Below are 18,995 nucleotides of genomic sequence, written 5' to 3' on the forward strand. Positions count from 1 at the left end.
GATAAAGATAAAGATACTTTAAGTAAAAGCAGATACAGGGTTCCTACAGCTTAAGCCAAGTTAAATTTAAGACTTTTTAAGACTTTTTTAAAGCCACTTGAAATGAAATTTAAGACTGACTTCATAATAAACACAAATGCAGAAAAAAGAAAAGAAAAAGCACCACATCAATTACATAGGGTTAGGGACAATTTTACCCACTTCCAAGGTAAAGTGACTGCTACATGAACATTGGATTGTGTCTCTTTCCAGCTGTACTTTCAAAATAAATGCATAAAAAGTCAGAAAAACAAAACAAAACACTGACTTGGGAGCTGGTAGCGTTGAGAAATTTAGCGTTGACGGCCGCCACTAACTTCTCTATGTTGCAATGTTACCAATTATTTTGAGATTTGAGATTAATTACAACCATAAAATACCACTTACCATGTGTTAACATTTTTAAGACTTTGAAAAATTGATTTAAGACATTTGAATGCCAATTAAGGCCTTGTTTTTAGATTAATGAATTCAATGCCTTTTAAGACTTTTTAAGGATCCGTAAGAACCCTGAGATAATAAAAGCGACAAAACATATAATCAAAATGATAATTAGTAGGGCTGGGACAATATGCTTTTCTCCCGATTCGATTCTTCTACGATTTTTTGGATGGTGATTCGATTTAAATTGCGATTCTACGATATTGCCGATTCTCTCGATTTTTAGTCTTTAGCATTTTTAACATTTATCTGCACACAAATACTGTAGGAGCCTATAAATTAACATACTCCATTATAAAGTCAACTTAAACCCTTTTCAAAACCAGTACTCTCTGTATGTAAAAAAGGATAACAAATGCACATTGCACAATATTTAACCCCCCCCCCCCCAAAAAAAACCCATTTAAAAATCGTCAAAAAAGATGTCGCGATATTTATGTGATTCGATTTTTTCTCCCATCCCTAATAATTAGATAGATAGTAGAATAAATAATTAGATAGCCTACAAATATTATGTCCTGTCCGTTTAGTTTTATCTGCTTTGTTGATGTTTACTTGCTATTAATTTTTGTCATTAGTCCTTTTTGTCAGGGATTACTTTTCTCATCTTCTGTAAAAAATTAATAAGTAATTGTCGACTGTTAATTTCTCTGTTAATGTGATCAGTTTCCCAATAAACATAACTGAAACGACAAATATTAAAAACACCATCAACAACGTTATAGCAGATGTTTTTTCTGCTTCAATGTCATGCTTTTACTTTGAAAGGCTCTCAGTCTAGTGTTGTAGTACTAGAGACCGGCCTTGAGGTCACATTTCCAAGGTCTTGGTCGAGCTGCTGGACTCAGGATTTTTTTCTCAAGACCACAAGTCAAGACCACAGCTGCTGCAGGGACAAATGTCTCTGTGTCACTCGCTCACTTTGGTTTATGTGATGTAATTTAATAACTTTAAAGCAGAAGTAAGCGGAATATTTGTGTTGTAAGTCTTAAATAGTTATATCTTCCGACAGCAATCACTTCTTGTCAGGGATTACTTTTCTCATCTTCTGTAAAAAAACATGGAAGCATAATTGTCGACTGTTAATTTCTCTGTTATGTGATCAGTTTCCCAATTTTTGAAAGGACAAATATTAAAAACACCATCAACAACATTATAGCAGATGTTTTTTCTGCTTCAATGTCATGCTTTTACTTCGAAAGGCTCTGAGGCCTTGAGGTCACATTTCCAAGGTCTTGGTCGAGCTGCTGGACTCAGGATTTTTTTTCTCAAGACCACAAGTCAAGACCACAGCTGCAGGGACAAATGTCTCCGTGTCACTCGCTCACTTTGGTTTATCTGATGTAATTCAATAACTTTAAAATAACTAAAATTGTTCTTCTAAAGTATTTGCTTGTGTAACCATCTGAAAAACTTAGTGTCACCAGTGTCAACAGTTGGAGGAGATGAACTGATGAAGCCTCTTGGATGAGAGGTGAAACATCTTCCTAGACAAATAACTAAGTCCAGTTGCTTTCCATTTAACCTCCTTTGAAATACTATGACCTGGACAAATGAGAATATGCACAGGCTTGGAGGAGACTTGTGTTCGTCTGTTCAATCCAAACTTTGTTCACATTAAATCTGATTTAGACCAGCGGTGTCAAACTCATTCAGGTGTGACAGCGCAATCTGATCTCAAATGGGCCTGACTAGTAAAATAATAATAGCATGATAACCTAAATTAGTGCTGTCAAAGTTAACACGTTAATTTTGGCGATTGATTTTAAACATTTAGCGCGTAAAAAAAAAAAAAAAAAAAAAAAAAATCAATGCTGTGTTGTTTACTTCCGGTGGCGGCTGACCCATAACCTTTGGTGACGCAGGCAAACCAGGCAAAGCCTATGGGCAACGCTACCCGCTGTAGCGCTGTTATTCTTAACTTTATTAGGTTTTTAATATTTTTTCAAGCAAGTAATTAACTGTCTAGATGCCCAATATGCGGTTAGTTTATCCACATGACGCCTGTTTGGAAGTTTGCTCCGACGACGTGAAGCTCCACCTGCAGCAGCGACCGTAGCGGGGCATCAGAGAGGCATCAGCCCGGTCTACGGAGCCCTCAGGCCGGTTACACTGCGTCGACATGCCGCCGGGGTAAGACACAGAGCTCTCAGCTGATTAACTCACCCGCAGGTCTTTAGAGGTTTACCGCTGGCTGGTTTATTTCTTTTTATGCAATAAATGTTGGTCTCATTGATTAGTTGTCGAATGTTTGTTTAGTTTGTTTGAATGAAAAGTGAAGCTTCATGTGTGAACAGAAGAGCAGCGCTACAGAAATCACTTTCCGGAGAATGACGCTGGTCGTTGCCATGACACTCGATTCCACCGGAAAGATTAACTGGGCTAACCGTTAGCTGTTAGCCGTTAGCAGTGTCAGTAAATAACTCAATAAACGGCCCATGAAAAAAACATTTTCTCCAGCGGATATCCTAGTTACAACATGACTGAGCTAACTGGAGTAGTTTCATGTCTATGGTGTCTGACAACGGGAGGGTTTTAACAGCTGACGTCTTCGTGTTAGCTTAGCTGCTGCTGTTAGCTGTCAGCAGCAGCTAAGCTAACAACTAAGATAACCATGACTAATTACCAAAACGTGCACACAGAAGTAGTCATGTTTGTTCAATAATTCGTTTTATAGACTTAACAAACATCAGATTTAGTCAAAACGGTTTTGGCAGCCCAGAGCCCCCACATTTGGTGCCTACACCGGCGGCTAATGCTACCAGTTAGCCGCTAACGCTACCAGTTAGCCGCTAGCTAGAATGCTACTAAAACCGACTTCTGTTGTGGTGTCCTCCTACTTTTTTTTCTCTTTTGTGTGATTTCGCGGGTGTGAATGGGGCAGGGGGAGGGGGGAGGGGGATCGGAGAGTGCTCCTGGAGTCCCGCCCATAATCAAGGCATTTTTTGAATTTCAAGCTTAGAGCACGTCATCCAAAACTGAGGGGTTTAGTTGCTCTTTAAATAACTCAATAAGCGGCCCATGAAAAAAACATTTTCTCCAGTGGATATCCTAGTTCCAACATGACTGAGCTAACTGGAGTAGTTTCATGTCTATGGTGTCCGACAACGGGAGGGTTTTAACAGCTGACGTCCTCGTGTTAGCTTAGCTGCTGCTAACAACTACGACAACCATGACTAATTACAAAAACGTGCACACAGAAATAGTAATGTTTGTTCAATAATTCGTTTTATAGACTTAACAAACATCGGATTATTTAGTCAAAACGGTTTTGGCAGCCCGGAGCCCCCACATTTGGTACCTACACCGGTGGCTAACGCTACCAGTTAGCCGCTTACTAGAATGCTACTACGGAGTGAAACGGAAGTTGAAAACCGACTTCCGTTGTGGTGTGACACAGTGGATCATGGGGAAATAAAGTGGTGGATAGATCAATAAATAAAAGTTTTACAATGAACCGATCGGTCTATAGCTATTCAATTTACTTTATAGAGGGAAATTCAGTGCCATGTGGTTGTTTTTTCGTGCGCACAGCTTGGTAGGAAAAAAGGAAACCTGCACTTCAACACATGTAGGCCTGGGTTTTGTTATTATTTCTGTTGGAGGATATAAGCAAGGTGCCTTTTTTATGCCAAATTTGTACTTCACATGAGATAAACTGTGTTCAAAGCCATTAAAAGAGTCTTTGAATTTAAATATAGCCTAATAATATTCGTTATAAGCTCAAGTCGTAAGTGGACAAATGCAGTTTATTTGTTGATATGTATTGCGATTAATTACAGAAATCAGTTTTGAATTCAATTGATGGACTATCTTTTTACAAAACATATTATGAACAATCTGAAATTTCTTGATATACATTTGATAGAAAATTATATTTTCTTTTAAACTGAGTAATAATGTAGGCCTAAATATCAAGCCACATGATTATTATAAGTTCTGTTACTGAATACAGTAATGGTCTTGAAAATGGTCTTGGACTTGGTCTTGACTACTACAACACTGTCTCATTTCAACATAAACATTTTCTGTGTCGATTTTTAAAAATTCAGTTTCATGGAGGAGTTTCTACATCACTGACAAAAACACAGAACAGAGATGATTGATCAAAGGTAAATTACTGCGTCAGGAAAAAAAAAACATTCGAGGAATTTCAAACGTTCATATTCATGACATGAATATGTAATATTTCTTAATGCATGTTGTAAATTTTTCAGTGCCTTAAAGCTCATGGACGCCACCGGCTCGGTACAAACTGTACTCGATGAGTCAGTGGGTTCATACACATACAGTGTCGTCATGCAAAAGTTTGGTCAAAATCTTTCTGTTAATGTGAACAGTTCAGCAAGTGGAAGATGAAATGATCTCCAAAAGACATAAAGTTAAACATAAAACAAATCAATATCAGTGTATTATTTTAGTTTTCTACAGTTTCAGAGTGAAAAAGGAGAAACAAAGCAGCAGCCTGCAGAAGAACGGGAAACCCAGGAGACTTGAGCTCTCAGAGAACTTTGACCAAGGAATCAGACAAGATATTTACTATTTACACACTGTGATAGTTTCCAAAGGGGAGAAACTATCGCATAACTGTGCTGCGGGCCCTTTTCCTTTTCTGTCATTTTGAAAATGGAAAAGACGAAAATAAAAAAAATGTATCTATATTGTTTAAGATTATAAAGGGAATGTGTCATCTGTAACTTTATGCCTTTTGGAGATCATTTCATCTTCCACTTGCTGAACTGTTCACACTAGTTGGGTTTACATGGAGACTTTTTCCTCTTTCCACTTTCTGACTGAAACGCCATTCAGTTTCACTGTTCACATGATTAGTGTGACTGCTGAAGCAGTCACACTATTGTTCTTCTGTTTGGCCATTTTCTTCCGCCTTTTTACGGTCTTCTTCTAGTCCTTCATACTTTGTGCTATTTCAACAATTCATATATCAAAATGTGCAGCTTCTTTTGAACTTTATCGGCATTACTTTTCTCTTTTTAACTATTTATACTTTTTCAAATATTTAACTTTTTCTGATTTTTTTCAGCTTTATAATGTGTGTGTATTGCGTCTAACGAGCAGAGCCAGAGTGGTGTCAGAGTGGAGAGAGGCAAAAAACATTCTAGAGTTTTTCTGGCTAAACTGTCAGCACGGCCACAAATTAAACTCTAGACAAATTATTTTCTCCAGTTTTGTAGCCACACTTGTCTTCTGGCTAAAATTCTGGTCAAAAATGCAAAGAGACTTAGATAATAATTTTAAATATTTTTTAAATGCAGCCAGGGAGCTCTCTGCTCTCATTAAGCTCAATGCATTTTTTTCACATCAGCAGGAGAAGGAGCTCAACTTTGTAACTTGCTGTTAAGTGCTTTTTAATTCATTTTAATTCACCAAAAAATAGTCACAGGTCACAAAAAAGTCCTCTTCTTACTTGGTGTGGCTAATTTATATTAATTTATTTTTGTTTTTAAGCATCATTGAAAAATCTCACATTCATCAAAGTCTCAACCTCTCTTCTTGACAACTCCTCTGTAGTGTAGGGGTTAGGGTAACTGCCTGCCAACCCTAAGGTCACTGGTTCGAATCCAAGGGAAAAATTCTTGTTATGTTATGTTGAATTCTGCTCTCCTCCCCCGCCTTCAATTGGTTACAGGTGTTTGTTATCTCCTTGATTACTCGTACCAGTTTGCAGCACATCATCACATTACAATGAATGACAACAGTCTTGAAAGCAGTGTGCTCTCTGTAGCCGAGTGGCAGAGTAAAGGTTTAGTGATCATATGGTCACGGGTTCGATTCCTGCCTCAGTCATTTCACATCATTGCTTGACTTTTGATTCCAATTATTCAGCTGTCATTGGACAGTCTTTGATTCCTCATAGTATAAAAGCTCATTGTAACTCAGGTTCTCTGTGGCCATATGGTTAGTGTGTTAGGTGTTGTGCTATTTTCAACAATTCATATATCAAAACGTGCAGCTTTTTTTGAACTTTATCGGCGTTACTTTTCTCTTTTTAACTATTTATACTTTTTAAAATATTTAACTTTTTCTGCAAATTAAACTCTAGACAAATTATTTTCTCCAGTTTTGTAGCCACACTTGTCTTCTGGCTAAAATTCTGGTCAAAAATGCAAAGAGACTTAGATAATAATTTTAAATATTTTTTAAATGCAGCCAGGGAGCTCTCTGCTCTCATTCAGCCCAATGCTGAGAATTCTCCACAACTCTGTCTGAAACATGCTTATGTCTGTGCTCTCTGTGGCGAAGTGGCAGAGTAAAGGTTTATTGATCATGAGGTCATGGGTTCGATCCCTTACTTTTTTTTTTAAGCAGAAGCCAGTGATCCTCTTATCAAAGGTTTTCTTTACCCCTCACTTACTGTCTCTGTCTGTAGCCTAGTGGTTAGCTTGCTGGTCTGGAGACCTGAAGGTTGCTGGTTCAATTCTTGCCTCAACAACAATTATAGTGAATTATTTTCCCAGTTGTCCTCTGTTGACTTCTGATAACTTGCTTCATGTTGAAACTGCTGCTCTCAGCCTGAAATTCACAGAAATTTTCATTCTAAGTCATTCAAGCTTGACTCTCAAGCTTTCTTGATGTTGACAGTGTGCAGATCATTAACAGACAACAGTCTCTGCAACTGTGTGTGCACCGTGGCCTAGAGGCAGAGTGGAAGTCTAATGACCATGAGGTTGTGGGTTCGAGTCCGACCTTGGTCAAACATTTGTATGGTGATCACTGCTTGCACTATTTGCTAATTCTGCAACAGCGTTCAGTTGCTGTCAGCAGTCACACCATTTCCATTCTTGGAAATGCTTTTTCTAGTTTCATTTTACTTTTGATCTGTTTAAAGGGATATTTCAACATTTTGGTAAATTCGCCCATCGCCATAATCCCTATAGTAATAGCAGTAGGTTCATTTCCTTTAATTGTCGGTGCAAGCTGTTTTTAGATCGGCAGGGCAGAGACGTGAGCTCCGCGCGGTGCAAGCGGTATTTTCGCCTTTCCCTCATCAAACTCATCAAATACACAATCCAACAACTCCAAAACGCTCTGGTGGACAAGTTGTGACCTGCACATTCACCACGCTATGAGATAATAACAGAACCAGACAGACAGAGTTGTTGTAGAGGTAAATTCATGCAAAACCGCTGATGCACGTTCCCGTCGGGGACAGTTTTTCATCAAGCAGTCTCTGTATTTCCCTCTAAAACAACTCTGTGTGGTAACGTTGTGTTATTATCTCATAGCGTGGTGAATGTGCAGGTCACAACTTGTCCACCAGAGCGTTGTGGAGTTGTTGGATTGTGTATTTGATGAGTTTGATGAGGGAAACCAAGAAATCCCATAATGAGCCTCCGTTGGTAGCGTAGCTCTGAGCAGCTCACGGCTCTGCTCCGCCGTTCTAAAAACAGCTTGCACCGACAATTAAAGGTAACGAACCTACTGCTATGACTATAGGGATTATGGCAATGGGACAATTTGTCAAAATGTTGAACTATCCCTTTAAGAAAAGGTTTATTCCACCTCTCTGAAACTGAATTAAACTGCATTTGGAGCATATGAAGCATCATTCGGTTTGGACACAGAAATGTGGACTTACCGAGCTGGATGTGACCAGGACGAGCGTGGATGTGGGGTTGCGCAGGAGAACCGCCCCGTTGGTGGCGGCGCCGTTGATGGGCACGGGCGCCTGCAGGCCCGGCGGCGCGGCGGCGTGGTGCTGCGGCTGGCTGTGCTCCCGGGACCGGCTCCTCTCCCGCCGCCCCAGCGGGCCGTCGGAGAACTTGGCGAGGGGGACGTCCGGGTTGCGCACGATGACCGGGGAGTCGCGCAGGGGCACGATGCGGCGCGGCGAGGGCTCCTGGGGCAGCGGCGAGGGAGGAGTGGGCGAGACGAGCATGGGCGGCGGCGTGGAGGCGGCCGAGGACGGCGGCCGGCTGGTGGCGCTGCGCGGCCGCGGGAAGGAGAGCGAGGACGGCGTGGTGGGCTGGCTCTGCGGCGAGAGGACTCTGAAGGCGGCGGGGCTGTGGCCCAGCGGCGGCTCGCCAAGCATCCCGCCGACGCCGACGACGCCCATGAGCTGCTGCTGCTGCTGCTCCGGTTTGGTCTGGTAGTCCGGCACGGCGGACAGCGACAGCGGCAGCGGCGGCGGCGGGTGCGAGTCCAGCTTCCTCTTGCTGGGGCTCATGGGAACGGTGAAGGTGAGGTTGGTCTGGAACGTCGGCACGATGCCCGACAGGTGGCGCTCTCGCTCTGCGGCGGCGGCGCCACCGGGCATCGCGCCCATCTTGGTGCCGCTCAGCTGGCGGTTGCGGCGCGGCGTGAGCGAGGCGGGCGCCGTGATGGGGCTGAAGTTGGCGGGGCGGAAGCCGAAGAGCGGCGAGGGCGAGGGCGAGGGCGTGGGCGAGAACGGCGACTGGTTGGAGATGGGCGAGTAGGACGGCGTGCCCGAGCGCGAGCCGCCGCCCAGCGACACCAACATGGTCGCCGCCTCGCACTCGTCGAAGTCGAAGCGAGACAAGTCCTGGGGGAGCAGGGACGGGAGCACGAGGCGCGGCCGCGAGTCGCCGCCGCGGCTGCTGGCCTCGCTGCTCTCCCGCGACGTCTCGTCCCAGTCGAACTCGGAGCTGGCGCGGCCGCCGCCCAGACGCAGGTCGGACGGCGTCAGCGTGCCCGTGCTGCTGGCGCCGCCGCCCCTCTCCCGCCCGCCGCCGCCGCTCGCCTCCATCTCCTTGGTCCTCATGGACAGGTGTCGGGAGCAGTAGCCGCGGCGCTGCGACTCCTTGGAGCAACCTTCCCGCGAGCACAGCCGCCGCCACTGCTTCCCGTTGAACTTCTTGCGGATGCCCGTCGGCGTGCACACCACGTCGCCCTTCTTGTACTTCTGCTGGGCGGCGGTGAGCGGCGTGCGGGAACGCGAGGACGACGAGGAAGTCGAACCCGATCCAGATCCGCCACCACCGCCGCCGCCGCCGCCTGAAGAACCTCCTCCTCCTCCTCCTCCTCCTCCTCCTGAGGCTTTGTTATCCAACCTGGAGGACGACGCCGTTGACGAGGAGATGGGCGGGAGCGGCGGCAGCTGCGGCGTGGCGAGGACGCCGGCAGCCGCGGCCGCGACCGCCGCCGTCGCCGGGTCGAGGCCCAGCAGCACCGGCGACGGCGGCGGGTGGGGGTTCAAGGCGAGATGGGCGGAGGGGATCCCGATGCCGCGCACCACGGACAGGTGCGGGTTGAGGTAGCCGGGCGGCGGCGGCTTGGAGACGATGTGGCGGTGGTGATGGTGGTGGGGATGGTGATGATGATGATGCGGCGGCGGGTGATGACCCATCGGTTTGCCGCCGCCGCCGCCGCCGGGGATGATCGCCCCCATCGGGACCATGTTGAAGTGCGACACCTCCATGTCTTCTTCGGGGGTGAGCGGCATGTAGGGGAGCGGCGGCGGCAGCGGCGGCGCCTGCTGCTGCTGCTGCTGATTCATGCTGTCACGCTCTCGCTCCAAGTCTTTCTCCATCTCCCACTCGCGGCCCGGCGCCATGCTCAGCACCGACGGCGTCACCGGCGAGGAGGCGATGCTGGAGGCGATGCTGCCGTGGTGGCTTGACGACGACGACGACACGGGGACCATTCCGGGGTACGGGATCCCTCGGCCCAGCACCGCCGCCGCCGCCGCCGCCATCCCCCGGCTCAGACGACACACTTCCTGCTCCACGTCCAGCTCCTCGCGGTCCTCGCGTTCCCGCTCCTTCTCTCGAACGTGAGCGTCCTCTCCTTCCCGTCCACCACCGCTGCCAACGCCAACGCCGCCGCCGCCGCCGCTGCTGCTACTGCTGCACGGTAAATCCAAGTCCCACGGCGGCACAAGGAGCCGCAGCGTTTGCCGGGACACCCAAACCGCCTGGGTGGGACCGGCCGCCACTCTGCCGTCCTCGTCGCCGTCGTCCACGGAGTCGGACAGCAGGACGCGGTAGCGGTTGGCCACGGCGGGGTGAGTGTCTACCTGAGTGACCACGCCCTCGCGGTACCACTGCCACTGGCCCTCGCCGCACTCCTCGTTGCCGAACGGCACGCACACCCGCGTGCCGATGGCGATGGGATGGACGCCGGGCGGCGGGGCGTCCAGGATGATGTCCACCGCCGCGCCCGCGGGGCTGTCGTGTCTGTACGGGTAGCGGCAAAGCGTCTTCTCGCCGTTCAGCTGCACCTCCAGGCTGCCGTACTCGCCGCTGACCTTGCGGACGACGCCGGCGCGGAAAACCAAGTCCGAAGAACACGCCGCTCCCTCGTCACCACGCCGCTCGCCGCCGCCGCCTTCGTCGTCTTCGCTCCTCCTCCGGAGCTGGCGGGCGAGGACGCGCTGGTTTTTCAGTCCTTTGGCGAGCGCGTCCGAGTCGGGGAGACTGGTGGACGCTGCTGCTGCGGTGGCGGCGTGCGCGGCGGCGGCGGACATCGCCATCGCCATGCCGACCACCTCCAGGTCGGCCGAGTGCTCGCTGGCGGTGTCGGTGGAGGAGCAGCGGGGGAGGGGGCTGGGCGACACTCGCTCCGCCTCCCTCGCCACCACGTTGTCGCCTCCTCCTCGTCCTCCTCCTCCGTGTCTTTCCCGCTCCACCCCGCCGAGCGACAGCGTGGGCGGTCCTGGCGAGCCGTCCCCACCGCCGCCGTCGTCATGACTACGGCCGTGGTGGAAGTCGTCCATCAGGCTCCGACTCTGTCCGCCGCAGCTGCTGATGTCTGGATACGAGACGCCGCCGCTGTTGCCGTCGCTTCCCGCCGACCCGTGGTTGAGGACGCCGCCGCCGCCGCCGCTCAGAGGGAGGGGAGGCGGCGTGCTGGAGGAGGAGGAGGAGGAGGCGGGGTTGCTATGGTTACCAGCAGCGGCGTTAGACGACAGGCAGTGTTCGGAGGTGTACTTCTTCTTGGGGACGCGCGCCTTGAAGGTGGCGGTCTTGCGGCTGGCGGCCGGGTTCGGGCTGTTGTTGGCGCTCGGCGTGCTGCTGTTGCTGTTGCTGCCGCTGCTGTCGCTATGGCTACCGCCTCCGATGCCAACGATGCCGCCCGACGACCTCCCCGACCTGTCGTCAACAACAACGGAGGACGACGATGCTGCCAACAGCTTCTCAGAATCCATCACGACGAGCGATGTCGCCGTGGCCGCCGTCTCGGACAGCCCCTCCCCCGTCTCCGCCGCCTCCCCGGAGGAATCCCGGCCTCTGATTGGCTCGGCCCGGGACGCCGAGTGCGAGTTGTTGGAGGAGGAGAAGGAGGAAGAGGAGGAGGATGAAGAGGAGGAGGAGGAAGAGGAAGTTTGGTTTTGCGGCGATCGGCTTCTGTCTCTGTTCTCATCCGAGTCTCTCTTCTCGCCGCCGCCGCCGCTGGCCCCGCCCCCCCCCTCGGCGGCGGCTTCCCCGTTGCCGCGGCGCTTCCCCCCTTTGGCCCGAGTGGAGGGAGGCGAGCGCTTCTTTATCGGCTTCATCTTTTCATCTAGCTCGCCCCTCTTTTTTTCCCCCTTCTCCAAACAAGTCTTTTTTAAATGTATTTATTTATTTATTTATCCCAGAGATTCTCCTTTTGGCCTTTCTTCTCTCCTCTCCCCTCCTTTTTCCGTTCTCTCTATTCCCCCGTCTCTCTCATCCTCCTGTCTCCTCCTCGTCCTCGCCGTCTTCTTCTTTTGGCCTGAGTTGTGCGACTTCGGCACTTGCCCACCACCTTATTCCAAGAGACTCTGAAAAAGAGAAAGGGAACAGGGAGCGTGGGTTACTCATGTGGCAAACACATTCAGACATGCACAAAGCCGATTCAGCAGCACAGGACGGACGGACGGACGGACGGACGGACGGAGCGACTAACTAACTAACTGCACCGACAGAGACAGAGAGAGAGAAAGAGAGAAAAGTGACGGACTGAATCAAAATCAAACATCTGTGAAAACACTCGAGTGACATCAAAGAGGCCTGTATTTTCAAAATAAAAGCACGGCAACAACAGAAGTAGTAGTGGTGGGAGTCTCATTTTAACTTGGAAAAACCCCCATGAAATCATTATTATAATGATGATGATGATGATGATGATGCGCCACTGTCGCCGTAGTAATAAATATGACTCATCTACAAATTCATTACACATGAAAGGGATAGTTCACCCAAAATTCGAATTTCACTCAATGGATACCAACTGTCTTCGTAACAAAAAGACGCACCAAAAAACATCCAAATACCTCCATAGTGCTCGTGTAATGTCCCTCTGGTATTGAAGCCCCAACATGAGAAATTGTTCCGAAAAAAATTAAATAAGTCTATGTTTTAAGTTTGTTTGTAGCGGAAGCTCCCAGTGTCTCGGTTCACTGCTCTTCCTGTGTCAGTGCAAATCTTGCAATTTCTCATGTCGGGGCTTCAATACAAGAGGGCAGTATGGAGGTATTTGGATGTTTTTTGGTGTGTCTTTTTGGATGAAGAAAGTTGGTATCCATTGACAACCAACAATTATATGGACAAATACTGCTGTGTGGACCCCCCTGCTGTAACTCAGAGAAGCCACGGAGGACTCTCACACAGGAAACTTCTCCCAGCTCTTATAGTCAACATGAGTAGATATTAATGAGTGAAATTTGAATTTTGGGTGAACTATCCCTTTAACTTCAGAAACGTACAGTATTTCCCCACAAAATGATGATAATAATGATGATGATGATGCGCCACCACTGTCGCTCGCCACTGTAGTAATAAACATGACTCATCTACAAATTCATTACACATTAATTCATTACATAACCTGCTGCTTCTACTCACATGATTACACAATAAGGCAACCTGCATCCACATCCACATCCACATCCACATCCACATCCACATACACACCACCAGGTAGAGAGGGAACACAGGAGGAGGCCATGTTATTGTAGGATAAACACACACACACAACACACACACACACAACAGACAGACAGACACACAACCAACCAACTAACAACACTATATGGAAATACTGAGGAGCACTTTGCAATTTGCCCAGACAAGCCTTTTTCTGCACGCACACACACACACACACTACTTCTTGGCCGGGGCAGTAGAGGCGGGGGAATTCCTTCTTCACTCGCATACTGAAACCCTCCCTTTCTCTCTCTCTCCTCTCTCTCTGTCTCTCCCTCCCTCTCTCTTTCTCTCTCTCGGTGGCGACCTTTATCTATGTATTTCAAAGCGGAGAGTCAATCCGCCCCTACAAACTCCATTTCCTGTGGAAGACCATTACCTAACTTCCCGTTACTTTATTCCTCCCTCTCTCTCTATCTCTCTCTGTCTATCTTTCTTTGCTAGTATTACACGTTCATTCTCATCCCCTGCTTTCTCTCTTTCTCTCTCTCTATCTCTCTCTGTGTCTCTCTGATATTGATTTTTACCTCTCATCTCATCTTTCCCTTTTTCTCTCCTCTTCTCCTTCCACTTATTAGTCTCTATCCTCCTCATTTTCTGCTGCAGTCATATAGCCAGAAAGAAAAAGCAGAATAATTGTTATTCCACACCAAGAGTCATTCAGTATCGCCGCCGTGCTCTTTAAAAAAAAAAAAAAAGTCATTCAGAATATCTCCTGCTCCATTCACAGCAGAAAAAAAGTCAAACACATTGATTTTTTTTTTTTTTTTTTGGTTTTTTTGCTGACTTCTTGAACAGGGGAGGCTGTAGTCGTGGTTCGGTGTGTGTGTTGTCATTTAACTGGTGTGTTTGCTGCTGCTGCTTGGCGTGGGACTCGCCTCAGGAGCCAAACTGTTGCTGTGTGTTGCTCTCTGCCTCATTTCTTCCAATACAAGAGTCTCTCCTCGGAGCTACGATGCTAACAACAACAACAATGACTGACAACAACCTCGTCTTCCTCTCTGACTCTGAATCCACTCGCTGCAGCTACTACCGAGCTCGTCAGCAGCGACTTGTTCTATATTATTAGTATAAAAGTTGCAACTTAAGTCGATATTTGTTATAAATTCACTATACTGATCCCACAGGATAGATATTTTTTAAGTTTAATATAATATAAGTATAATATAAAGTCACTATGTGTCGAAATAATGACTAATGTTCAACATATGTTCTATATTATTAGTATGAAAGTTGTGACGTTGATATCAGTTATAAATTTACTATAATAATCCCACAGGACATGTATTTTAAAAGTTTTACATGTTACCTACTGGTGTCAGATCAATACAAAGTCACTTTGTATTTACATATAATGGCAATGGTAAAGCATATGCTCTATATTATCATTATAAAAGTTATGACACAGTTGATATTTGTTATAAATTCACTATAATAATCCAACAGGACAGATATTTTAAAGTTTTACATGTTACCTACCAATGGCATTAACATAAAGTCACTTTATGTGTCCAAATAATGATTAATGTTAACAAAATAATCCATAATACAAAGTATAAAAGTTGACATTTGTTATAAATTCACTATAAAAATCCCACATGACTGATATTTTAAAGTTACCTACCGGTGGCAGATCAATACAAAGTCACTTTATATTTACATTTGATGACAAATCTGAAGCATATGTTCTATATTATTAGTATAAAAGTTGCAATTTGGTCGATATTTGTTTTAAATTCACTATAATAATCCCACAGGACATATATTTTTTAAATTGTACATGTTACCTCCTGGTGGCAGATCAATATAAAATCACTTAATGTGTCCAGATAATGTTCTATATTATTATTATTATTTTACAAGTTGTGACTCGGTTTATATTTGTTATAAATTCACTATAATAATCCCACAGGACATGTATTTTCAAGATTTACATGTTACCTGCTGGTGGCAGATTAACATAAAGTCAGTTTATATTTACAGATAATGACAAATGCATGCGTATATGTCCTATATTTTTATCATAAAAGTTGCGACTCAGTCAATATTTGTTATAAATGTACTATAATAATACCACAGGACATGTATTTTCAAGCTTTACATGTTACCTACTGGTGGCAGATTAATATAAAGTCACTTTATATGTCCAAATAATGATTAACGACTTGTTTTCACCGTCTTGTTAAAAAAAAAAACCGCACACGTGTGTCTATGACTGTCCCTGTTTCTACATTCGTCCTCCCACCAGTCGTTTCTCTCTGTCTGCCTCTGTCTTTTCTTTTCTTTTTTTCTCTCTCCCTCCCCTCCTCCCTCCCTCTGCTCGTCTGTGAAAGCTTACATTCATTCAAGTCCTTTTAATATCTGCCACATCATATCGGCTGGAGAGAAATCCATTTTCAGAGATGAGTGCCGCCTGTCTCAAGGCCACACACACACACACACACGCATACACACAGCAAACATCTATGTGATGATAGTTGATAGCTGCACACACACACACACACACACACGCAGAAAGCTCACAGCCATCATTGTGCCCTATGTAAATCCCTATTTAGGACAGACAGACAGACAGCCGTAGAGCAGCCAGCAGCAGCTAGCAGCCACCATAAAATAATTTGGCAGCCGTCCGGCCTTACTTGGTCACGATAGTGGTATGCTACGTGTGTTTACTCAGTAGTGTGCACTGTGTACAACAGCTGGTGTCAGAGTCATGGGCCCTAATGATAACAGCTTAAAGACAAGACTGATGCAACTCACACTCCCCTCTGTGAAACACGCAGCCAGGGAAAAGTGCATTTACAGCCAGGAGAGCTACTGACTGACTGACTGACTGACTGACTGACTGACTGTGTGGTTGGTTGGGTTTTTTTTCTTACAGTACAGCAACTAACAAGCTGACATCATGAATACATAGTAATTTAAACACGACCGTAGGGCAGAGTGAAGCTGATTTAAATCATGTGAGGTGAAGGAAGGAAACAAGAAAACAAGTAGAAGAGTTTTTAAAAAAAACGACAGCGGTGGCAGATTAACATAAAATCACTCTATATGTCCAAATAATGATTAATGTTAAACATATGTTCTATATTATTAGTATAAAAGTTGATATTAGTTATAAATTCACTGTAATAATCCCACAGGACATGTATTTTAAAGCTTTACATGTTATCTACTAGTGGCAGATTAACATAAAGTCACTCTATATGTCCGAATAATAAACATATGTTCTATAAAAGTTGATATTTGTTATAAATTCACTGTAATAATCCCACAGGACATGTATTTTAAAGCTTTACATGTTACCTACTGGTGACATATTAACATAAAGTCACTCTATATGTCCAAATAATGATTAATGTTAAACATATGTTCTATAAAAGTTGATATTTGTTATAAATTCACTGTAATAATTCCACAGGACAGATATTTTGAAGTTACCTGCTGGTGGCAGATCAATACAAAGTCACTTTATATTTACAGATAATGACAAATGCATATGCATTTATCTTATATTTTTATTATAAAAGTTGTAACTCTGTCAATATTTGTTATAAATTTACTATAATAATCCCACAGGACATGTATTTTCAAGCTTTACATGTTACCTACTGGTGGCAGATTAACATAAAGTCACTCTATATATGTCCAAATAAGGATTAATGTTAAACATATGTTCTATATTATTAGTGTAAAAGTTTATATTAGTTATAAATTCACTATAATAATCCCACAGGACAGATATTTTAAAGTTACCTACTGGTGGCAGATCAACACAAAGTCACTTTATATTTACAGATAATGACAAATGTGACGCATATCATTCTACATTATTATCATTATAAACGTCATAGGCCCTAAATAGTGTCGTGGCACTTTAATCTGTTTCATCAACCGCAACTGGGATAAATAAAACAAACTCATTACAACTCAGGAAACATGCAACTGATTATTATATCGAGTGGAAAGTGAGTTAACTTGATTTAAAAAAAAAATAAAGTGTATGACCACACAGGCCACATGCACACACACACACACACACACACACACACACACACAGCTCAGACAACTGTTGAACTCTCACAAAACCTCCATTAGTCTGCACCTTCACCGTTTATGTGTTGTACAGGTTCATTAAATGTGCAATTAATCAACCAGCATATATATAATATATTGTATGTTGTACAGTTTGTTCTTTTGTAAACACTGTTTTCTATTTAATCTGTTGTACACTGGCAGTAAAGTAAATCTATAAATCCGTCTACTTGTTTTATCAATAAGTTTTCATGATCTATTTATTCACTATTTCATTAAAAAAGTAGAAGAAAACCCAAATAAAAATCAATTTAAGTGTTGGAACAACTCTAATATTTCTATTAGATCACAGAGTTGATTAAATCTATATATTAAACCCCTGTGAATTGAGCAGTGGGAGTGTGAAGGGGGGTCATTCTGCATAAAGCTGTAAGTAAATTTAAGACTTTAACTTGTAATAGAATATTTCTCAGTGTGTTTTTATTCCTACTGTTAATCCTAACTCTACCATGTGATTTCCCACGATGCCGAGCGCCTCTAGAGGATGTTGACCTCTCAGGTCAGCTGACCTTTGACACGGCACCACAAGGTCCACTTATGCACTTCTATTGTTTATAATGTATGTTGATTATTAATAAAGTATCTATCTATCTATCTATCTATCTATCTATCTATCTATCTATCTATCTATCTATCTATCTATCTATCTATCTATCTATCTATCTATCTATCTATCTATCTATCTATCTATCTATCTATCTATCTATCTATCTATCTATCTATCATATTAAACATTTGATCACTTAATAAATACATCATTTTTTAAAACCTAATAATGGCAGATCGATATAAAGTGACTTTATATCTACTATTATGATAAATATAAAACATTATGTTCTATATTATACGTATAGAAGTTGTGACTCAACCTGAGGAGCTGATACGAGACAGATATTTTACAGACGTTTTACATGTTAAACAGATATTCACACTGATAATTACGTAAGTTTCAAACCTAGCGGTGGCAGCAGGTTGATATAAATTCACTTTCTGTTCACAGTTTGTTTATTTTACATAAAATCTGCTCCATATCATTCGTATAAAAGTTGTGAATAGTTTGATATTTGCTATAAATTCACTGTAATAATCCCAAGGGACAGATATTTAAAGTCACTTTATATTTACATTTGATGACAAATTTGAAGCATATGTTCCATATTATTAGTATAAAAGTTGCAATTTAGTCGATATTTGTTTTAAATTCGCTATAATAATCCCACAGGACATATATTTTTAAAGTTTTACATGTTACCTACTGGTGGCAGATCAATACAAAGTCACTTTATGTGTCCATATAATGTTTAATGTTAACCATATAATCTATGATATCAAGTATAAAAGTTAAGACTGACATTTGTTATAAATTCACAATAATAATCCCACATGACAGATATTTTAAAGTTACCTACCGGTGATAGATCAATATAAAGTCACTCTACATTTACAGATAATGACAAATGCGAAGCATATGCTCTATATTATCATTATAAAAGTTGTAACACAGTTGATATTTGTTATAAATTCACTATAATAATCCCACATGACAGATATTTTAAA

At 44.1% G+C, this 18,995-nt stretch overlaps 1 protein-coding gene across 3 annotated transcripts in view; it reads right to left on the reverse strand.

The window, feature by feature from the left end:
* cica (capicua transcriptional repressor a) overlaps positions 1-18,995 on the reverse strand; it is an 83,370-nt gene that overhangs the window by 60,649 nt on the left and 3,726 nt on the right. For all 3 annotated transcript variants that reach the window (XM_085790675.1, XM_085790674.1, XM_085790676.1), the window contains exon 2: positions 8,078-12,199. In XM_085790675.1, the coding sequence (XP_085646801.1) occupies positions 8,078-11,950 (3,873 nt within the window). In that variant the 5' untranslated portion in view covers positions 11,951-12,199. The remainder of the gene's footprint in view (positions 1-8,077; positions 12,200-18,995) is intronic.

This window comes from Trachurus japonicus, chromosome 11 (assembly GCF_045865225.1).
Source record: "Trachurus japonicus isolate A0001 chromosome 11, Traja_1.0".
In the NCBI taxonomy this organism is placed as follows: domain Eukaryota; kingdom Metazoa; phylum Chordata; class Actinopteri; order Carangiformes; family Carangidae; genus Trachurus; species Trachurus japonicus.